This window comes from Colletotrichum jinshuiense, chromosome 2, assembly GCF_051148585.1.
Source record: "Colletotrichum jinshuiense chromosome 2, complete sequence".
NCBI lineage: Eukaryota > Fungi > Ascomycota > Sordariomycetes > Glomerellales > Glomerellaceae > Colletotrichum > Colletotrichum jinshuiense.
The window spans coordinates 2,373,269-2,390,528 of NC_139309.1; the positions used below are offsets into that span (position 1 = coordinate 2,373,269).

The 17,260-nt window shown below is 53.5% G+C and overlaps 6 protein-coding genes across 6 annotated transcripts; 4 read left to right on the plus strand and 2 right to left on the minus strand.

Annotated features, from left to right (window-relative positions):
• Positions 1–925: 925 nt before the first annotated feature.
• On the minus strand, positions 926–2,718 carry EsH8_II_000639 (uncharacterized protein; the record flags this gene model as incomplete). Its single annotated transcript, XM_083263937.1, has 5 exons — positions 926–1,890; positions 1,971–2,231; positions 2,292–2,343; positions 2,405–2,458; positions 2,545–2,718. The coding sequence occupies 5 exons, from the start codon at positions 2,716–2,718 to the stop codon at positions 926–928; spliced, it is 1,506 nt and encodes a 501-aa protein (XP_083121259.1).
• A 2,510-nt stretch (positions 2,719–5,228) lies between these two features.
• Positions 5,229–6,872, minus strand: EsH8_II_000640 (succinate-semialdehyde dehydrogenase (NAD(P)(+)); the record flags this gene model as incomplete). Its single annotated transcript, XM_083263938.1, has 4 exons — positions 5,229–5,353; positions 5,410–6,651; positions 6,711–6,798; positions 6,852–6,872. 4 exons carry the CDS (start codon positions 6,870–6,872, stop codon positions 5,229–5,231), a joined length of 1,476 nt encoding a protein of 491 aa, XP_083121260.1.
• A 664-nt stretch (positions 6,873–7,536) lies between these two features.
• On the plus strand, positions 7,537–9,313 carry EsH8_II_000641 (aminotransferase class-III; the record flags this gene model as incomplete). Its single annotated transcript, XM_083263939.1, has 8 exons — positions 7,537–7,676; positions 7,731–7,766; positions 7,837–8,531; positions 8,587–8,740; positions 8,798–8,879; positions 8,933–9,024; positions 9,080–9,213; positions 9,267–9,313. The coding sequence occupies 8 exons, from the start codon at positions 7,537–7,539 to the stop codon at positions 9,311–9,313; spliced, it is 1,380 nt and encodes a 459-aa protein (XP_083121261.1).
• A 996-nt stretch (positions 9,314–10,309) lies between these two features.
• Positions 10,310–11,041, plus strand: EsH8_II_000642 (putative 2-haloalkanoic acid dehalogenase; the record flags this gene model as incomplete). The annotated part of the gene is made up of 1 exon (XM_083263940.1): positions 10,310–11,041. The coding sequence occupies one exon, from the start codon at positions 10,310–10,312 to the stop codon at positions 11,039–11,041; it is 732 nt and encodes a 243-aa protein (XP_083121262.1).
• A 550-nt stretch (positions 11,042–11,591) lies between these two features.
• EsH8_II_000643 (NAD(P)/FAD-dependent oxidoreductase) lies at positions 11,592–13,048 on the plus strand (the record flags this gene model as incomplete). The annotated part of the gene is made up of 2 exons (XM_083263941.1): positions 11,592–12,134; positions 12,197–13,048. The coding sequence occupies 2 exons, from the start codon at positions 11,592–11,594 to the stop codon at positions 13,046–13,048; spliced, it is 1,395 nt and encodes a 464-aa protein (XP_083121263.1).
• Positions 13,049–14,167: 1,119 nt separating this feature from the next.
• Positions 14,168–16,511, plus strand: EsH8_II_000644 (transcription factor domain-containing protein; the record flags this gene model as incomplete). The annotated part of the gene is made up of 5 exons (XM_083263942.1): positions 14,168–14,414; positions 14,480–14,550; positions 14,607–15,238; positions 15,298–15,468; positions 15,536–16,511. The coding sequence occupies 5 exons, from the start codon at positions 14,168–14,170 to the stop codon at positions 16,509–16,511; spliced, it is 2,097 nt and encodes a 698-aa protein (XP_083121264.1).
• Positions 16,512–17,260: the final 749 nt, after the last annotated feature.

The following is a 17,260-nucleotide window of genomic DNA, read 5'->3' on the forward strand; positions in this document are numbered from 1 at the left end:
TACATTGTCCTGAGAAGGATAAGATCTGTTAAGCATAAACCGCGGTTGAGGTGAGCGCTCCAATTAATCTGGCCCAAGCTCCATGCCAGGTAATTTGCTTTTTTCCGTTACACGTGTACAATGCAGCGTTAGACCCCGTGCCCACAAACTCATCAAGGATGCAGTTTGCGGAAGGAAAAAAACTCAATTCTGAAGGCAGAAGATTCAGTTTGTTTGAGGGTGCGCGTAACTCACTCTGTCTCTCGAGTCAGGGTGCTGTGGGCAGCGGCTACTCGAAAGTGGTTAGACGACCTGATAGAAAACGAAGCTAATGCCTTTCGCTGATATTTCGCACGCCATTTCCCTCAGGGGTCCGTCATCCTAGGCAAAATTACTCTGGAGTCCCGAAACCGGGATATGCATGCCTAGCAGTAGATTGAGCCTCAAAGCCCAGCGCACGATGACCCCATTCAGGAGCCACATCCCGAAATCCCAAGCCACAAAACCCATGGGGGATGAATTGTGGTGCCAATGCGGCACCTGTTGCTTCTTCAGAGGCTGATAGGACGAAGCCTTCCGGTGAGATGGGAAGTCTGTGGGAACGCGCCAGTATTCCCGGTATGTTCCCTCCATCGAAAAGATTGGACCCCCTCGACAAACAACCCTCGGCTTTATTTGCCGGGCACAATGGTAACGGCGGTCAGACAAGCGGCCAACTGCTTCTCCAATAATCAAGGCCGCATTCCACGTATGAGCAATGTCCACTGTTTCTCTAAAATACGGCTCTAGACTCTACTCAAGGTGCCACTCAAAGCTGCATTTCATATATTTATATTGCGTATTGACCCGAACCCGCCGTGCTCGCCTTGCCAATGCTGACGGATGGAATTCGAGCCCCCACCCCGCCCGACCGACTCTCATCTCTGCTCTCTCGACTCGTGCGATTTTAAACTTCACCGGGGGTTCGAGTATTCTCAACAAGTTCTCGTTCGCGTTCCAGAATGTCCCGTTCGGCCTTTGTGCGACCTTCCTTCGGCAGGTACGTGAATATTACCGGAATCAACGCCGCTAGCAGGGCACCGAAGCCGGTGAAGGCGCCCGTTGTCGCAAACCCCTTGACAAACCGGGGGCCGTCCGACGAGGGCCAAAGTCTGCTGCCGTAGACCGCCGAGAGATTGCCGACAGAGTTGACCAGGGCCACAACCACTGCGCGCTTTTCCGCTGGGAGGGAAATGACCTCGGAGGTCCAGTTCAGCATCAGGGGCAGTGCGGTGTACAGGCCAGCAATGTAGAAGCACAACATGGCGTAAACCACCTTTGGGTTGGAGACGGTTACGCAAACGATGGTGCAGACAAAGCTGAGGCCCATGCATCCTGTAATGTGCCATCGGCGGTCTCTGGTCCGGTCGGCAGTGTAAGAAAGGACAACTAGGAAAACCGCACCAACCATCCAGATGGGAATGGTCATGTACTGGGCCTGTACCGACGTGTAGCCCATCTGCTTGACAATAGTGGGGATGAAATAGGAGATTGTGCAAGACCCCAAATCCATCGTAAAGAGGACCACAAAGATGTAGGTTCGTGGGTCGGCCAGAGCTGCCTTCAGGGATTGCCAGTGGGTGAGGCGTTGGCCGTGTCTGGCTGCCGTCGTCTGCCGATCGTGGATCATGCGGACGACAGCTAATTGCCGTTCCTCCAATGAGAAGCGTTTTGTCGTCTCTGGGAAGTCGAGCAAGATGAACTTGAACATGATTGCGAATCCGACCGTGCAGACGCCCTCAATCAGATAGAGCCACCGCCACCCGCGAATTCCTCGGACACCTTCCATGTTGCCGGTGATTGCGCCAGCGAGGAGTCCGCTTACTGCGCCAGAGCACACAGAAGCGGTGTAAAAGATCGAGAACCGCTTTCCTATGATGCAATTTCACTTAACACGAGCCGACGTGGGCGGTTTGTGGGCCTTGGCGCCAACTGTAGATTGAGGTACTTACCGATTTCTGCCTTCTTGTACCAACAGGTCATGACATAGAGGACACCCGGAAAGAATCCGGCCTCGATACATCCAAGAAAAAAACGCAGGGCGAGCATTCCTTCGTAATTTTTGACAACTGACATGACGGCGCAGACTGTGCCCCATACGATCATGATGCCAGGTAGATACACCGAGGGCCGGGATCGCGTGAGCATCATGTTGGAGGGGACTTCGCAGATGAGATAACCAATGAAGAAGATGGAAAGCAACATGGCATATTCTACAGCAATTTTAGTTGCGTTCAAATTGACAGTTTTCAACGCAAAGTGGAATCACTTACGAGAGTCGTCAAGCTTCAAGTCTGCTTCCATGCCCGCGACCTTGGCATTTCCCTGCAACAAGTCAGTCAATCAATCACCCATGCCCTCCAAGAGGTTGGCGCAAATGACTAACAATGTTCTGCCTGTCGATGTACGCCAAAATGTACATGAACCATAATGTTGGCCCCTGTTTTCCAAATGTTAATACGGTGAACACTGTGGCTCCATACTGCTTCCCGAACAAGCAGCAGGGTAGCAAAGGAAGTACGCTACCATATAAAGGTCGATCTTCCGGACGAGTGCTTTCTCAGCCGCAGAGTCCGGGACATAATTCTGCAAGGCGCGTTCTAGTTCTAATTCGTGTTCAGAAACCGCGACTTTCTCCGTATACGCCTCGGCCATATCGGAGACCTCCGGCTGCGCTTTTGTTGTTTTGATATCAGCCATGCTGGGCGAAAGGTCAAATCAATTGGGTACTGCACATGAACCAATGCATCAACCACTTAGCAGTGCAAGCCATGTTGATCAAGAACGGGATGATCCTCTTATAATGGATATCTACTATTGATGTTGGCGATCATCCCAATGGCCTTCCAGCCACGCTGAATCGTGCCTTCAGCGCTTGGTAGAGTTGGCATATCTCAACCCCCGCACTGTTATCGGTAGTCAGATAGGAAAGTTAGCTGTAACTGCCAGGACACCAAGGCAACGCGTTATCTCCACTGTAACGGTATGTGGTATCTTGAGTCCACAACCACCCCCGCTCTCCCACATGCTGAGATACGATAGAGCACGGCCAGAAAATAGGCGGGGTTCGATTAACCCGCGTGCAAATGACGTTTCCTGACTGCCTGGGCAGCATTGGCTGAATGCATCCATCCGGAAATCGATAGGCGTTGAAAAGCGGGTCCGGGCGGCGACCGGCTGGTCATTGCCAGACCCGGCCCGGTCCACTTTGGGAACCGCCAAGGCTCCCGACAGCAAGCCGGTACGCCAACTGCCTGCGCGCAGGCTGTAAACTGACGCATATCGAGATATTCTGTTGTGGCAAATTATCGCTACCTACAGCCGGGTCAATATTACAATTGTCCGGCTTAGAAAGCCGATTGTTCGCTGGAGCCGGTCGCTTGGCAGTTGCTGTTATCAGCGACACGCCCAGTGCTGTGTCAGCAGGAACCGATGAGGAGTGAAATATCTGTAACTGATGGCTTTAGCTTTGATGGGACATACTGACTGTTTTCACAGCTACCTCGGAGATGAATCAGTCATGTGCTGTTGATTAATTAAAGTCAGGCTGAATGAGTGCTGAACAGCCTAGCTTTGGAGTCCTCAAATAACCCGACATGCGTCTAGAGTGATCTATTTTGGGGGGGGGGGGGCGGTTAAACACTGTCACACTGCCACATGGAAAAAGCGAGGTTTGAAGACAGAAACCATTCCTCCCTCGTACCAGAAGTGTGTTGGCTTCACGGAATAGGAGGGAGGTAGCGGCTGGTCGATATGATAACGTCGTGCAACCAGTTAGCTGAGATGGCCGTTTCTAAACCCAAATTTAATGGCCAAAGCCAGGCATGATTTCCAAATAACTCTTCAACCAAAGGCATTCTACAAGGCACCTTTCATCGAAAATTCCGACTTTCTTCGGATGATTCTCAAGCATGGATTCTGTCTGCTGTAGATGGCCACCTAGTCCGCTTCCTTGAGCTCGACTTTGGAAACAGTAATCATGTCTTCCTCTCGTCATCAATTATGGCTAACCGATGAATCGGCTATCACGGATGTATCTAGAGTTCTAAAAAGGCTATAGTAGCTAATACAGACCACTGAAGACTTTGATCGTTTACGACAAGTGCTTTTCTAGTTCATGGAGGTCACATCAAGATATATGATTACTACGGAAATTGATACAGTGTAACGCTTTCCTATGTTTAAGTGTCCTCTTCGCTCGAGTGCTTTCCAATCTAGCTCTCAGAGTGGTATCTCCAATCAGTTTTCACAGCTGAGACCGTGTTGACAACTCATATATCGCACGCATGTTGTATGATGGTGGATGTCATGCGTAATACCTGTAACATCATGTATGGACTTCCTGTGCGTTAATACTCCAGAGAATGTATACCACGGAAATGGTATTATGGCAATTGCCCGGCGATCACAGGTCTCAAAAAGATTCTCCGACGCTGGGCAGCTTTCTTTCTTTGATAATGGTGGCGCCGTAACGCTCAAGTATTACACAGTTAGAGGAAGCAACTGTGTTGCTAGTGTAAGGGTCGAAGAAGGGGTCATGACACGGATACATCAAGGCCTTGACTGGGATGTCGTTCTGATGCATGTCGTGGGGGCTGAAGCAGGTGGAGAAACGGCCAGTTGAAACCATCTAATTCCAGGGCTTACTCGCACCCAGTCATACATATGCGATCCTATCAGCATGCACACTCTCAAATTGATACTTTTCCCTGTCCCTTCCGTCAATCACATCAAGGACAAGGAACTATATTTGGAATTCTCGATATCTGAGTATTTAGAAGAAACCCTTTCTTGACAGCAAGGACACAATCTTGAAGAATTCCAAATTTTGGTGGTTGGTTTAGCGTTCCAAGGAACATACAGGAAATGTGATCGGGCGGGCATTGTACCATGGCCAAGCCCGGCCGGTGGGGTCAATTACTATATCATAGTTATCGCAATGCTACTTCATATTACAGGGGATATTTAGGATTCAAGAATTTTCCACTCAGAACCGCAGTCGGCTGATCAGATTACGGTTTGCCAAGGTGTCAAGCAGCAGAGCAAGGACTACTCCGGATAAGGCAGCCAGGCATGAGGTTAATAGCAGTGCATGTAGGCAGGCAATGTTTTAAGATTCTTTCGTATGCCCAAATTTATTTTTTTAATTAATCAATAACGAATTGCACTCATTAATACTCATTTCTTTCTTTAAAAGAGGTGCAAGATCATCACTCAATGCCTGTCATTACCATCTTCGTCACCAAAAACTCGTCAATGCCGTACTTGCTGCCTTCTCTTCCGAACCCACTCTGCTTCACACCACCAAATGGTGCTGCTGGGTCACTGATGGCCCCTGTGATAATTGCTGTGTTAGCATTGTACTCCTTGGCATTGTGTGAAACTTCTTACCGATGTTGACTCCGACCATGCCGACCTCCAACGCCTCCGCCACCCGCCAGCACCGAGAAACATCCTTGCTGAAGAAGTAACCGGCAAGACCAACATCAGCATCGTTTGCTAGTTCGATGGCCTCCTCCTCGGTGTCAAATGCAAAGAATGCTGCCACGGGGCCAAACGTCTCCTCCGAGCAGACCTTCATGCCGGGCTTCATATCCGCTAGCACTGTGATGTCGAAAAAGTTGGGGCCCAGCTCGGCCAGGGGCTTGCCACCCAGGAGCACTCGAGCTCCTTTTGCCACGGCATCCTTGACGTGTTCGTCCACCTTTGATACCGCCCGGCCGTGGATCAGGGGTCCATGTGTCGTCTTCTCGCCGAAGCCGTCACCGATTACAAAGTTCTTGATCGCCTCTACCACCATCTGTGAGAACTTGTCGTAGACCTTGCGGTGTACCAAAATGCGGTTGGCGCACACGCAAGTTTGCCCGGAGATCCTGAACTTTGACGCAATAAGACCACGGACAGCCGCGTCAAGATCTGCGTCTTCGAAAACGATAAAGGGTGCATTTCCACCGAGTTCGAAAGACAGCTTCTTTAATGTCGACGAGCATTGGTTCATCAACAGTTTTCCTACGCCGGTAGAGCCCGTGAACGATACTTTCTTGATAATCGGGTGAGTAGTCAAAACCTTTCCCACAGAAACGGTGTTGTCCAGGGCGGTGATGATGTTGACCACACCAGCCGGGATACCGGCTCTGTGGGCGAGCTCGGCAAGTGCCAGTGCCGTCAGCGGTGCCTCGGCCGGGGCCTTCACGACCACCGTACAGCCCGCAGCCAATGCCGGGCCGACCTTACGGGTGATCATAGCTGCGGGGAAGTTCCAAGGAGCAATGAGGCCGCAAACTCCAATGGGCTCCTTGAGCGTCACAAGCCGGCAGTTGGGGTTGCTCGCCTGGATTGTATCTCCGTATATCCTTGGGGCCTCCTCAGAGAACCACTCAAAGAAGGATGCAGCGTAGGCGACTTCGGTTCTCGCGTCGGCCAACGGCTTGCCGTTTTCCAACGTGATGATAATGGCCAGATCTTCCGCATTTTCAATCATTAGATCGTACCATTTCCTCAAATAGCGAGCTCGGGCTCGTGCCGGGGTCTTGCGGTACGATTTGAAGGCGTCGTGGGCAGCGAGGATTGATGCCTCGGTGTCTTTGTCGTCAAATTCCGGGCATTTGGCTACCTCAGCAAGTGTGGAAGGGTCTGAAAAGAATGTCAGTCTGCATCGCAATCATTTATTCAACCTACGCAGCGACGCTTACTCTCAACTGAGAAGGTTTTGCTTGACTCAGCGCCAACCCATTTTCCATTAACGTAGCACGCTGTCTTCAAAAGAGAAGCATCTTTCAACTGTAATAGTGCAAGTCAGCTGCTGTCCAAAGAGATATTTCATGGTGACATACCTGGTATGCGGGTGACGCCATCTTGAAAAAATGAAATGCACTTCAAGTTTGTCCCTGCAGGAAAGTGGTCTGATGTCGGGAGATCTGCCGCAGTAAATCGAAAAGCCTCATGCAGTCTACATTTTATAAGATCCTATGGAAAAGGCGTCGAATCGGTGGTATTACTAGTGCGACATCGCCGTGCCTATCAAAGATACCGGTGTGGGAACAACGTTTGAGTGAGTGGGACCGGGCCGGGCCCGGGGTGGGGCATACGCGGATGATTGACACATATCAATCCGCTCGATTTGGTAAAGAAACAGACCAATTTCAGGAGAGGGAAGAAAAGAGCAAAAAGAACGCCAAAAACGCCTCAAAGTCCATGTGTTCACAATGAGCCGCAATCGGCTTGTGATGATGGATCATGCCAGATCCGATGGGGTTTAGGTGGGGCGTTCCTGAAAGTCTGGGCCCGGATGGGGCCGGCTCGGGGACCGGCCGGCTCGTCCCCGGTCCTCAGTCCTAAGGGCAAACGGAAGATCACGGGCGCTGCTTCGGACGATAAATACTCGATTTCCCAACGCTTTATGCTTTTTGTTTTTCAATCACATCAATCAGCCAGCTCAACCACACTCCCAAATAACGAGCCCATCCCGAGAAAGTCGATACAACCAGGTATCCACAGTTGGAAGATTTGCAATCCAAGATGCCTGCCGTCATTGAACACTCGGTTGTCACGGAGGTGCCGGGACCCATGTCCAAGGCCAGCGCCAAGAAGCTCGATAGCTTCTTTGACGCCCGAGCTGTCTACTTCGTCGTTGACTACGACAAGAGCTCTGGAAACTAGTATGTGTCACCAGGGACATGTGGTGGTTCCTACGCTAATATTTGAACCTGCAGCATTGTCGATGTTGACGGCAACAAGTACCTCGATGTGTAAGTGACCCGAGTCCACCGATCACCCTCGGCACGCTGTCGGCCCGCAGCTCGCTAATCTCTTGGACAGCTATTCTCAGATCGCCTCCATTCCGGTTGGCTACAACAACCCCGCTCTAATTGAGGCCGCGAAATCGCCCGAGATGATCTCTGCCCTGGTCAACCGACCCGCCATCGGCAACTTCCCCTCTGCGTTCTGGCACGACCTCCTCCAGGAGGGCCTCATGAAGGCCGCCCCTGAGGGCCTGAACCACATCTTCACCGCCCAATCCGGATCCGAGGCCAACGAGCTGGCCTACAAGGCCGCATTCATGCTCTACCGTCGCCGAGAGCGTGGTGAGGCCGAATGGTCCGACGAGGAGATCCACTCATGCCTCCACAACACCTCCCCCGGCTCCCCCGAGCTCGCTATTCTCAGCTTCAAGAACTCCTTCCACGGCCGTGGTTTCGGCAGTCTGTCGACCACGCGCTCAAAGGCCGTCCACAAGCTCGACATCCCCTCCTTCAACTGGCCTCAAGCATCCTTCCCCGCCCTGAAGTACCCCCTCGAGAAGTACGCTGCTGAGAACGATGCCGAGGAGAAGCGTTGCTTGAAGGAGTTTGAGGAGCTGATTCTGAACTGGCACTGTCCGGTTGCCGCCATGATTATCGAGCCTATTCAGAGCGAGGGTGGCGACAACCACGCCTCCCCTGCCTTCTTCCAGGGACTGCGGGATATCACCAAGAAGCACAGCGTTGTCATGATTGTTGATGAGGTTCAGACTGGTAGGTTTCCCTCGAAAATCGAACGACCGTATGGATGATCTAACCTTCGTTGCAGGCTTTGGAGCCACTGGAAAGTTCTGGGGACATGCTCACTGGAACCTCACCTCACCTCCGGACATCGTCACCTTCTCTAAGAAGGCCCAGACTGCCGGCTACTTCTTCGGTGACCGTATGTTGGTTCCTGACAAAGCCTACCGTCAGTTCAACACGTAAGTCTTGCATGAGATATTCTATGCTTGTTGTGTAATTATCTAACAACCTTCCAGCTGGATGGGTGATGCTGCTCGTGTCATCGTCTGCAAGGCCGTTATTGAAGAGATCCGCGAAAAGAAGCTCGTTGAGCAAACTGTAAGGAACTCAACCTACTCTCTCACCTGTTGTCTCAGACTAACTCGACATAGGCGCGCGTTGGAGCGGTCCTCTACGCTGAGATGGAGAAGCTTGCCCAGAAGTACCCGGACCACGTCCAAAACCTGCGCGGAAAGGGCCAAGGGTGAGTTAAAGTTCGAAATCTCAAATGAGGGGTACCTTGCTAACAGGGGTCACAGAACGTACATCGCTTTCGACACCAAGAGCGCGGCGGCTGTCACAGGGGCCATGAAGCGTCTCGGCGTCAACATCGGCGCCTGCGGCAAGGAGACTATCAGGCTCAGGCCCATGCTCATCTTTGAGGAGTCGCACAGTAAGTCTCTTGTCAGGCAAATGATTGAAGGCAGTTGCTAACCACGACACAAGTTCCCATTTTGATTTCCGCGTTTGAGAAGACCTTCGAGTCTTTGTAAATTATTATGAAGGCATGACATGGTTGGGGAAATGATCAAGAGCGGATGGCATAGCATGGAATTCCAGCTCCAAGGGTAGGCCTATGATGGCTGCTGCCCTCCAGAGGGCCTTTTTACTACATCGATACCATAATGATAGGGACGGGGGCGGCATAAAAACTAAAAGGATTATTTATTCGGAGCATGATTGAAACATGACACAATTGAATGGTGCAGCGCATGCTATGTGTAAACAATTGGTCACAGAATCGAAGAAAGATCATCGCTGACACCTTGATGGGTCCTTATATCCACGAATACGGCTTTTAATGTTCCAAGTATAACATGGCTATTTCCAATCAAGCATGTTGAAGGCCCTTAGGCCTTGAGGCATTCAAAGGGTTGTAGTAGTCTTGGCCCACCCATCGTCCAACCTTTGGTCAGTCGCATCAAGACTTACAAGTGATTGATTATCTCACTGCTCGGCTGAAACATACCAAGCACATCCTAGGTCACGCCTTTCAACCGATTCCCGGCCAAGGTGACGGCGCCGGAACATACCTGGTTGTTGTAACTACCACCCGGAAGCGCTTGATGATGCGGTCCCCCGGCCGGCAGCTTATCATATGAAACCGGGAAAACCTGGCGGCCTCCTAAGGACAATCCTTTGCCGTGTTGATCGCCACCAGATGATACGTAACCGGCTTGTCGGGTCCGCTAAAGGAGCCGGCTGGGGTAAGGGGGGTGTCGCGGTAAACTGCGGTTCCCCGCTCATCCCCGCAGGCCCAGCCGCCGAGATAGGGCAATGATGTGTAGGCGATGAGGTTATCTGTGCTTTATTGTTTGATAATCACCTAGCATTCATAATCGACAAAAGCTCAAGATGGATGCATATAAACCTCCATGCCAGGGGTTACGGTTGAGGCCCAGCACACCAGAAGCCACACCATCACCACACAAGCCCCACAGATCACATACTCAGTCATCATTGGAGATCACACGGTTCACACAAACAACATGTCGTCCACAAGAAAGCATGTCGTTTTCGACATCGTAGGCACCTGCATGTCCTACGACGCAATCTACCGCGCCATCGATACGCGCCTCGGCCCTAAGCTCGCCGAGTACAACATCAAGCCCGCACTGCTGGGCTTCGCCTGGATCGAGGCAGCGGAGCGCGAGTACACCTACCTCAGCATCCAGGGCCGCTACCGGCGCTTTTACGACATTTTCCGCAGCCTCTTTTACCGCATGCTCTTCATGTCCGGAGTCCCGGAGCCGCGGAAGCTGGCGACGGACGACGATGTCACATTTATCATGGACCGCTTCCTCGAGCTCGAGGCCCGGCCCGGTATCAAGGAATGCTTTACTCTCCTGCGCGAGGCAGGGTTTACGGTTTGGGCTTTTACTGCCGGCGACGCCAAGCGCGTGGGCGGTTACTTTGAGAGGAATGGCATCGAGATGCCCGCGGAGAACTTGCGGAGCTGCGATGCCGACGGTTTGGGGAAGCCGGATCCCAGGGCATACAAGTCCGTGCTGGAGGGTTTCAATGGCGAGGAGGCATGGTTTGCCGCGGCGCACATGTGGGATGCGTCGGCGGCCAAGGGGTGTGGATTCAAGGGCGCATGGTGCAGTGTATACGAACAAGAGCCCTGCGTAGACTTGTTTGGGGAGATGGATGTCATGGCAGACGAACTGCCGGAGATGGCACGGAAAATCATAGCCGTGTCGGAGGGCCGGGCGGCGTAGTCAGGGACAGATCGTAGGCAGTAAAAATTGTACGCTGTTGGTGCTAATCGCCCACCTTCAAGAGCTTGTTTTTAGCGTTGTCCCCCTGGGCTGATGCGCTGTAAATGGCATCTTGCACTAGCATTTGTGCTTATCTGGAGGGGTCATGACCGGCAAATTGCCGGTTCCGGATTGCTGGAGGAGGGATCGGCCTCCGCTCTCGGACCCCCGCCGTCTTTCCTGCCCGAACGTCCAGGGAACGATGTCAATTCTTCCGGGCCTGGCCTTGGAGATACCGGCGGGGATGTGCCTGAAGCCGAATCAGCTTATCTCTATCTTTCGCTTCAATCCGATTCTTATCAGTTGCAACGCGAGTACCGGTCGTACGGTTAGCGATACCAGCCACAGCACTGAGTCCAACCGACCTTGCTTAGATACGTTTCTGGGGTTGTTCGTATATAGAAAGTCGAAGCGTATTGCTTATCGGTATCAGTCCGCTCTCGTCCAGTTTTATCCAGTAACTTGGCCCTCGTCTTGACAATTAAGCCCAACAAGGTAACAGTCATCAAGCATGCCCTCCTCAAAGCCGATCAACCGGTCTCCGGTCGCCAACCCCGTCACGTCTTTCTGGAACTCGTCCCCACGGGCCCTTGATGACCACCGCACAACCCCAGAGCTCCCCGCTTCCAGTGACGTGGTGATCATTGGGGCCGGTTTTGCGGGTGTCGCCACGGCTTACCACATTCTCAAGGACAACCCATCGCCTCCAACTATTGTCATCCTCGAAGCCAGAAAGGTATGCTCTGGGGCTTCGGGTCGCAATGGCGGACATGTCAAGCCCGACACATACTTCAACGTGCCCAAGTACACGAAGCTATACGGCGCGGAACAAGCGGCGAAGCTGGCTGCATTTGAGGCCTCAAATGTCTACGCCGTGAAAGACCTTGTGGAACGAGAAGGTCTAGATTGCGACTTTCATCTCACACGAGCGGTGGACGTGTATCTTGACCCAGATCATGCGAAGCAGACTGAAGCGGCGTACCGGGAGCTTTTGAAAGCAGGCAAGGTTAACTTAAAAGACGTTGCGTTCACTCCCAAAAGGGATGCCGAGAGGGTAAGCCAACTCAAGACGATGATTTGCATGCACAAGAACGTCTCATAACGAGCTTTCTACAGGTCTCGGGAGTGAAGGGGGCGCAGTGCGCCTTCTCCTTTACCGCCGCACATCTGTGGCCCGCCAAGATGGTTCACCAACTTCTGCAAGGCCTTCTTGAGAAGGGACTTAATTTGCAAGCCAATACCCCGGTAGCTTCCATATCTCCTACGCCCGATGCCGATGGCCGGTGGACGGTGCAGACTCCTCGGGGTAGCATAAAGGCTGGTAAGGTCGTCGTGGCCACAAATGGCTACACGGCGCAGGTTCTGCCACAGTACGAAGATCGCATCGTCCCCATCCGGGGAATATGCAGCCGCATAACCTCACCTCGCGGTCCAAATACCCCACATCTAGTCAACACGTACGGGATCCGCTTCGATTCATCGAACAACGACTACCTCATCCCGCGGGCGGACGGGAGTATCGTGGTCGGCGGCGCGAGGCAGATGTTCTGGCATAAGCGGGACACCTGGTTTGACAACGTCCGGGATGACGAGTTGGTGCGGGACGCGGCGCCGTATTTTGACGGGTACATGCAGAGGCATTTCCGGGGCTGGGAGGAAAGTGGCGCCAAAACGGAGCGGGTTTGGACTGGCATCATGGGCTACAGCTCCGATTTCTTGCCGCATCTAGGCGCGGTACCCGGAAAACCTGGCCAATTCATCATTGCCGGGTTTTCGGGCCACGGCATGCCGGAGATTCTCCTGTCAAGTAAGGGAGTGGCGGAAATGGTACGCAACGGGGCCTCGTTTGATGCCACGGGCCTTCCCAGTATTATGGAAACATCAGAGGAGCGGATTACAAGGAAGGACAGCCCATTGGAGGAGTCGCTAAAGCCCCTTTGGGAGAAAGATGCAAAAGCCAAGTTATAATAGTATTGAAAGGGGGGCAGTATAGTCTGTTTAGATGAAGACGTCAATATAATGCGGATGCTGGGGATTCAGACCACAAGAAACCAATACAGCCGAATGTAGAAATGTCCAACTTGGCCCTTGACTGACTACCCAATGCTTACTTACTACGATCAATCCGAGTGAATCTCCGCGATAAGTCCAGACCACTATTGATGCCTCCCTTTATCTCCGCATTACGAGTCAGCAACTCCAGATCCTGGGTTCAAGGATTCGTGTTCCATGCAGGTTCTCGGCCCCGACCGGGATGTAGCCGGCTTCCCCGCGTCTTTGAGAAAAGCGGGGATCCTCCGATTCCCCGACCGCGGCGCAGGTTTCGCCGAAATTCTGCCTCCCCTCTCAGGAAAGGCGCTTTGCAGCTAGAGGAGCTCAGCCTATCTTAGCTCCTCACACACAAACTTGGAACCACCGACATTGCCTCACTCACATTATCCACCCGCATACTTTGCCCGCCCTGCACCGAGCAATTACAAGGGATTGACAGAGAGCAGACGCTCTGAACACGGGCTTGCCACGGCGGGGCTGCATCCCTAGGTACACAAAGGAGACCCTTCCGCGACCGGCCCGGGCCCTTGGCTTTGCTTGATCGGCACTGTCCGCCCAGCCTGCCGCACGTTGTCGCTTCTCTGTGCTTATCGGCTATCGCGACCCGAATCGTAGATGGATCCCGAGGACGGCCTGCGTCTGCAACGACACAAGCAGCGCCGCGTCGCGGATAAGGAGCGGAAGCGGGCAGTTCGAGCGTAGGATGAAGCCCAACCTCTCATTCTTGCCTTTGTTGTTGATGAGAACTCACCCATGCTGACGCGACCAAGCTGCGACGGATGTCGGAGACTCAAGGAGAAATGCGACGGAGGAGTGCCCTGTCGCCGGTGCACCCGCCTGCGCCGGCAATGCGAATTCCTCACCCCCACGACCAGAGAGGAGCCCGGGCCTGAGACATCGGCAAGGTAACATGAGGCCCTGTTCATCCTGATGGTCATTCCCGTTGATTCCGCCAACGCTCTGCTGACTAGGCCCTTGGCGGGAAATTATAGGCCCCGCCCTCCCCTTCATGAGGACTCCCAATTGAGGCAGAGGATGGCCTACATGGAGCGGCTCCTTGCCCACTACACCGGCAAGAGCACGCTTGATGCTGAGACATTGAAGACCCTGGCCGAGTCCGTGGAAAAGGGACGCACAGGCCCGGAGCCTTCAGGAGCCGGGGCTGAAGCGGATGCTACCATGGAACCGGAGGTCAACGCCGATGCCGAGGCGCAATCGCAGAGCTCCGACTCGTTCAAGGTGGACGAGATAACAGTGCAACCCCTAGAGAACAATATCACACGTAAGACGATCGCCTACGCACTTCGACCTGACCATCATGAAGACGCCGGTGCTGACTACGAATAGATTACTCCGGCGAGTTTTCACACTGGAACTTTTCCATGCGGATCAAGCAGTGGATCGAGCAGTGTGTAAACGTATGCCCGCCCAGTTCAAAGCTTCACCCCGAGATGCCGAGCTGATGATGGTCTAGGACACCCCGGATGGTCCCAAGACGCAGTTCAAGGAGTACTACCGTCCCGAAGAACTACAGTCGCCCTCCAACACCGTGGCTTCACTCTCATCCCTCCCGCCGCGCTATGTCGCCGACTTCCTCGTACATGCCTTCTTCAACCATGCCGAGACCAGCTACTTCTATGTTGAGCGTCATTGGTTGAATGACAAGTTGGACCTGGTGTACGAGAACTCGGCTTCTCTGACGCGTCGGGACGTAGGCACCGTGTGCATGATTCTCATCATCTTTGCCATCGGGACCCAGTATGCCTATCTGGATTCTCGCAACGAGAGAGGCGGGCCGCCGAACGCCGCTGTCGACTCGAGTCCCTTCTCGGAGGATACCATTGGCATCATGTTCTACCAACAAGCATGCAGGCTTGTTCCTGACGTGATCACAATATCGTCCTTGGAGAGTGTTCAGGCCTGCCTTCTGATTGGTCTTTACACGCTGCCTCTCGACGCCTCGGGGCTGTCCTATATATACCTGAATCTCGCAGTTAAGCTTGCAATTCAAAACGGTATGCATAGGAAGCATCCCGGAGACGGCATCGATCCCGTCATACGTGAGACGAGGAACCGTGTGTGGTGGACAGTCTATACGACAGAGAAGTGAGTGAACGGTTCCCGCTTTGGTCATGGAGCATTATGTACTGACCTTGAGCTCGCAGGCGTATTGGAATATTCCATGGCCGACCAATATCCATCGCGGCTAGTGATGTCGACGCAGAACTACCGGTGGATAGGGCAGACATCTGGCCCGGCCCCCCGCCACCAAACACGGCGCACATGCTGGCGACGCTGCAGCTCAACAATGCCCTGAGCCGAATAGCCCATCAAATGTCAGTGCTCTCGCGCTCACTTACCTCTGAAAATGGTTCTCGTGACTAACTCCCGACCCTCCCGTAGATCATTGTTTAAGGCTTATGAGAAGCACGAGATACCCGAAGGCATGGCGAGGCTCGTCGAGATGAAGGCCCAGCTCCACAACTGGTGGAACAGCCTCCCAGAATCGACCTTCTGCAAAGACCCGGCCGTCGGCCCGGACGTCTTCCGGCCGACCATGCACCTGAGACTGGAATACTGCCTCGTCCGCATGTTCGCCGGCCGCCCATTCATCTTCCCCCGCGACTCAGCCCGCAGCACCGCGAGCTCGTCCGGCTCGCCGGCAGACTCGGTCGCGCCTCCGCGCACGAGCAGCTCGGCCAACAAAATGCATCCCCGCTCCATCTTGGTGGCGGATTGCGTCGACGCGGCGCTCTGCGTCGTGGAGACGTGCCGGCTCCTGCGCAACAGCGTCGGGCTCGCCCGCGCGTCGTACACGGAGTTCAGCTCCTGCAGGGCCGCGCTCCTCGTGATAATCACGCAGTGCCTGCAGAAGAAGACAGACCGGCTGCGCGACGCGCTGAGGGAGGGCATGGCGATGCTCAAGGAGATGTCGGCGGGCGGCGAGTCGGCAAAGTCCGAGATGTCGCTCATCGAGGCGTTTGAGCGCGCCATCTCCAGGCTGGACACGGCGGAGGACGCAGCTTCCTCAAAGGAGTCGGACTACGCGAGGTTCAAGAAGTGGGAGATGCTGTGGAAGACGGACACGCCGGCGCAGGAGGCGAGGAGCGAGAGAGGATACGATGCGGCGCTGTCGATTCCGCCGCACCCCGCGTCGTTGTGGCGGGGGAACGGCGGTCACGGCGGGCACGTTGCTCCTGGGGCTGGGAGGCAGGGTACTGCATCGCTGCCGCCAGCGATGCCGTTTTTCGGTATGGACGGGAGCTTGTCGCCGATGCCACCGGCTCTGGACGAGTTTTCTGCAATGTTTGGAAACGGATACGTGCCTGGTTTTGAAGGCCTGGGTGGAAGCGTCAATGGGAATTGGATGGGTCTTTGATTCCAAGCATAAAATCGACCCTTGAGTTAACAGGGTTTCAGCAAAGGCGCCCAGACCGGGGATAGTGCAATCTTGTGTCCGGTATGGCTAGAGTGTCTTTAGGCGAGGCAATTGGGTCGTAATATGACCCAGGTTGGCAATCGAAGCATAATATCTGGCTCTCTCTCGAATCAGGTCCAATCAGCATCTCGACGTGAGGCGCTGGCAATGATCATGCAACCTGAGCCAAACCTTCCACCCCCTCAACTCACAACAGCTATATCGGGTGGTTACAGTCTCGGTTCGGTAATTAAGCGAATAATATCGCTCAATAAGAGGCGGTGTAAAAGAATTCGCAAAGGTGGCATGATAGACCGTCACCAAACGTCGCGGAGTGGTTCGATGGTCTGCGAGCAAAAGGAAGGCTGGCGCATAACAAAGAGCCAATGGGGGGAAAGGCAGTGAGCGTCAATAAATAAGCACCAGGTTGCAAGAGTTGAGGGTTTATGAAAAAATCGCAAAAAAAGAATTGGATGTGTCTTCCCTTCCAGAATCGAACTAGAGACCTTTCGATTATTGTGGATAAACCATTACAGTCGAACGTGATGAACCAACTACACCAAGGGAAGTCGCTTAGCAAATGATCACCAGCTAGTGGAAGAAGAGGCATCGTCGTCCACACGCGGCACCGTCAAATTGTCCAGGATTGCTTTCCTTGCTTCCAACTCCGCCAGAGTACATCTGGAATGCCATTTGTCCAAGGCATAAAT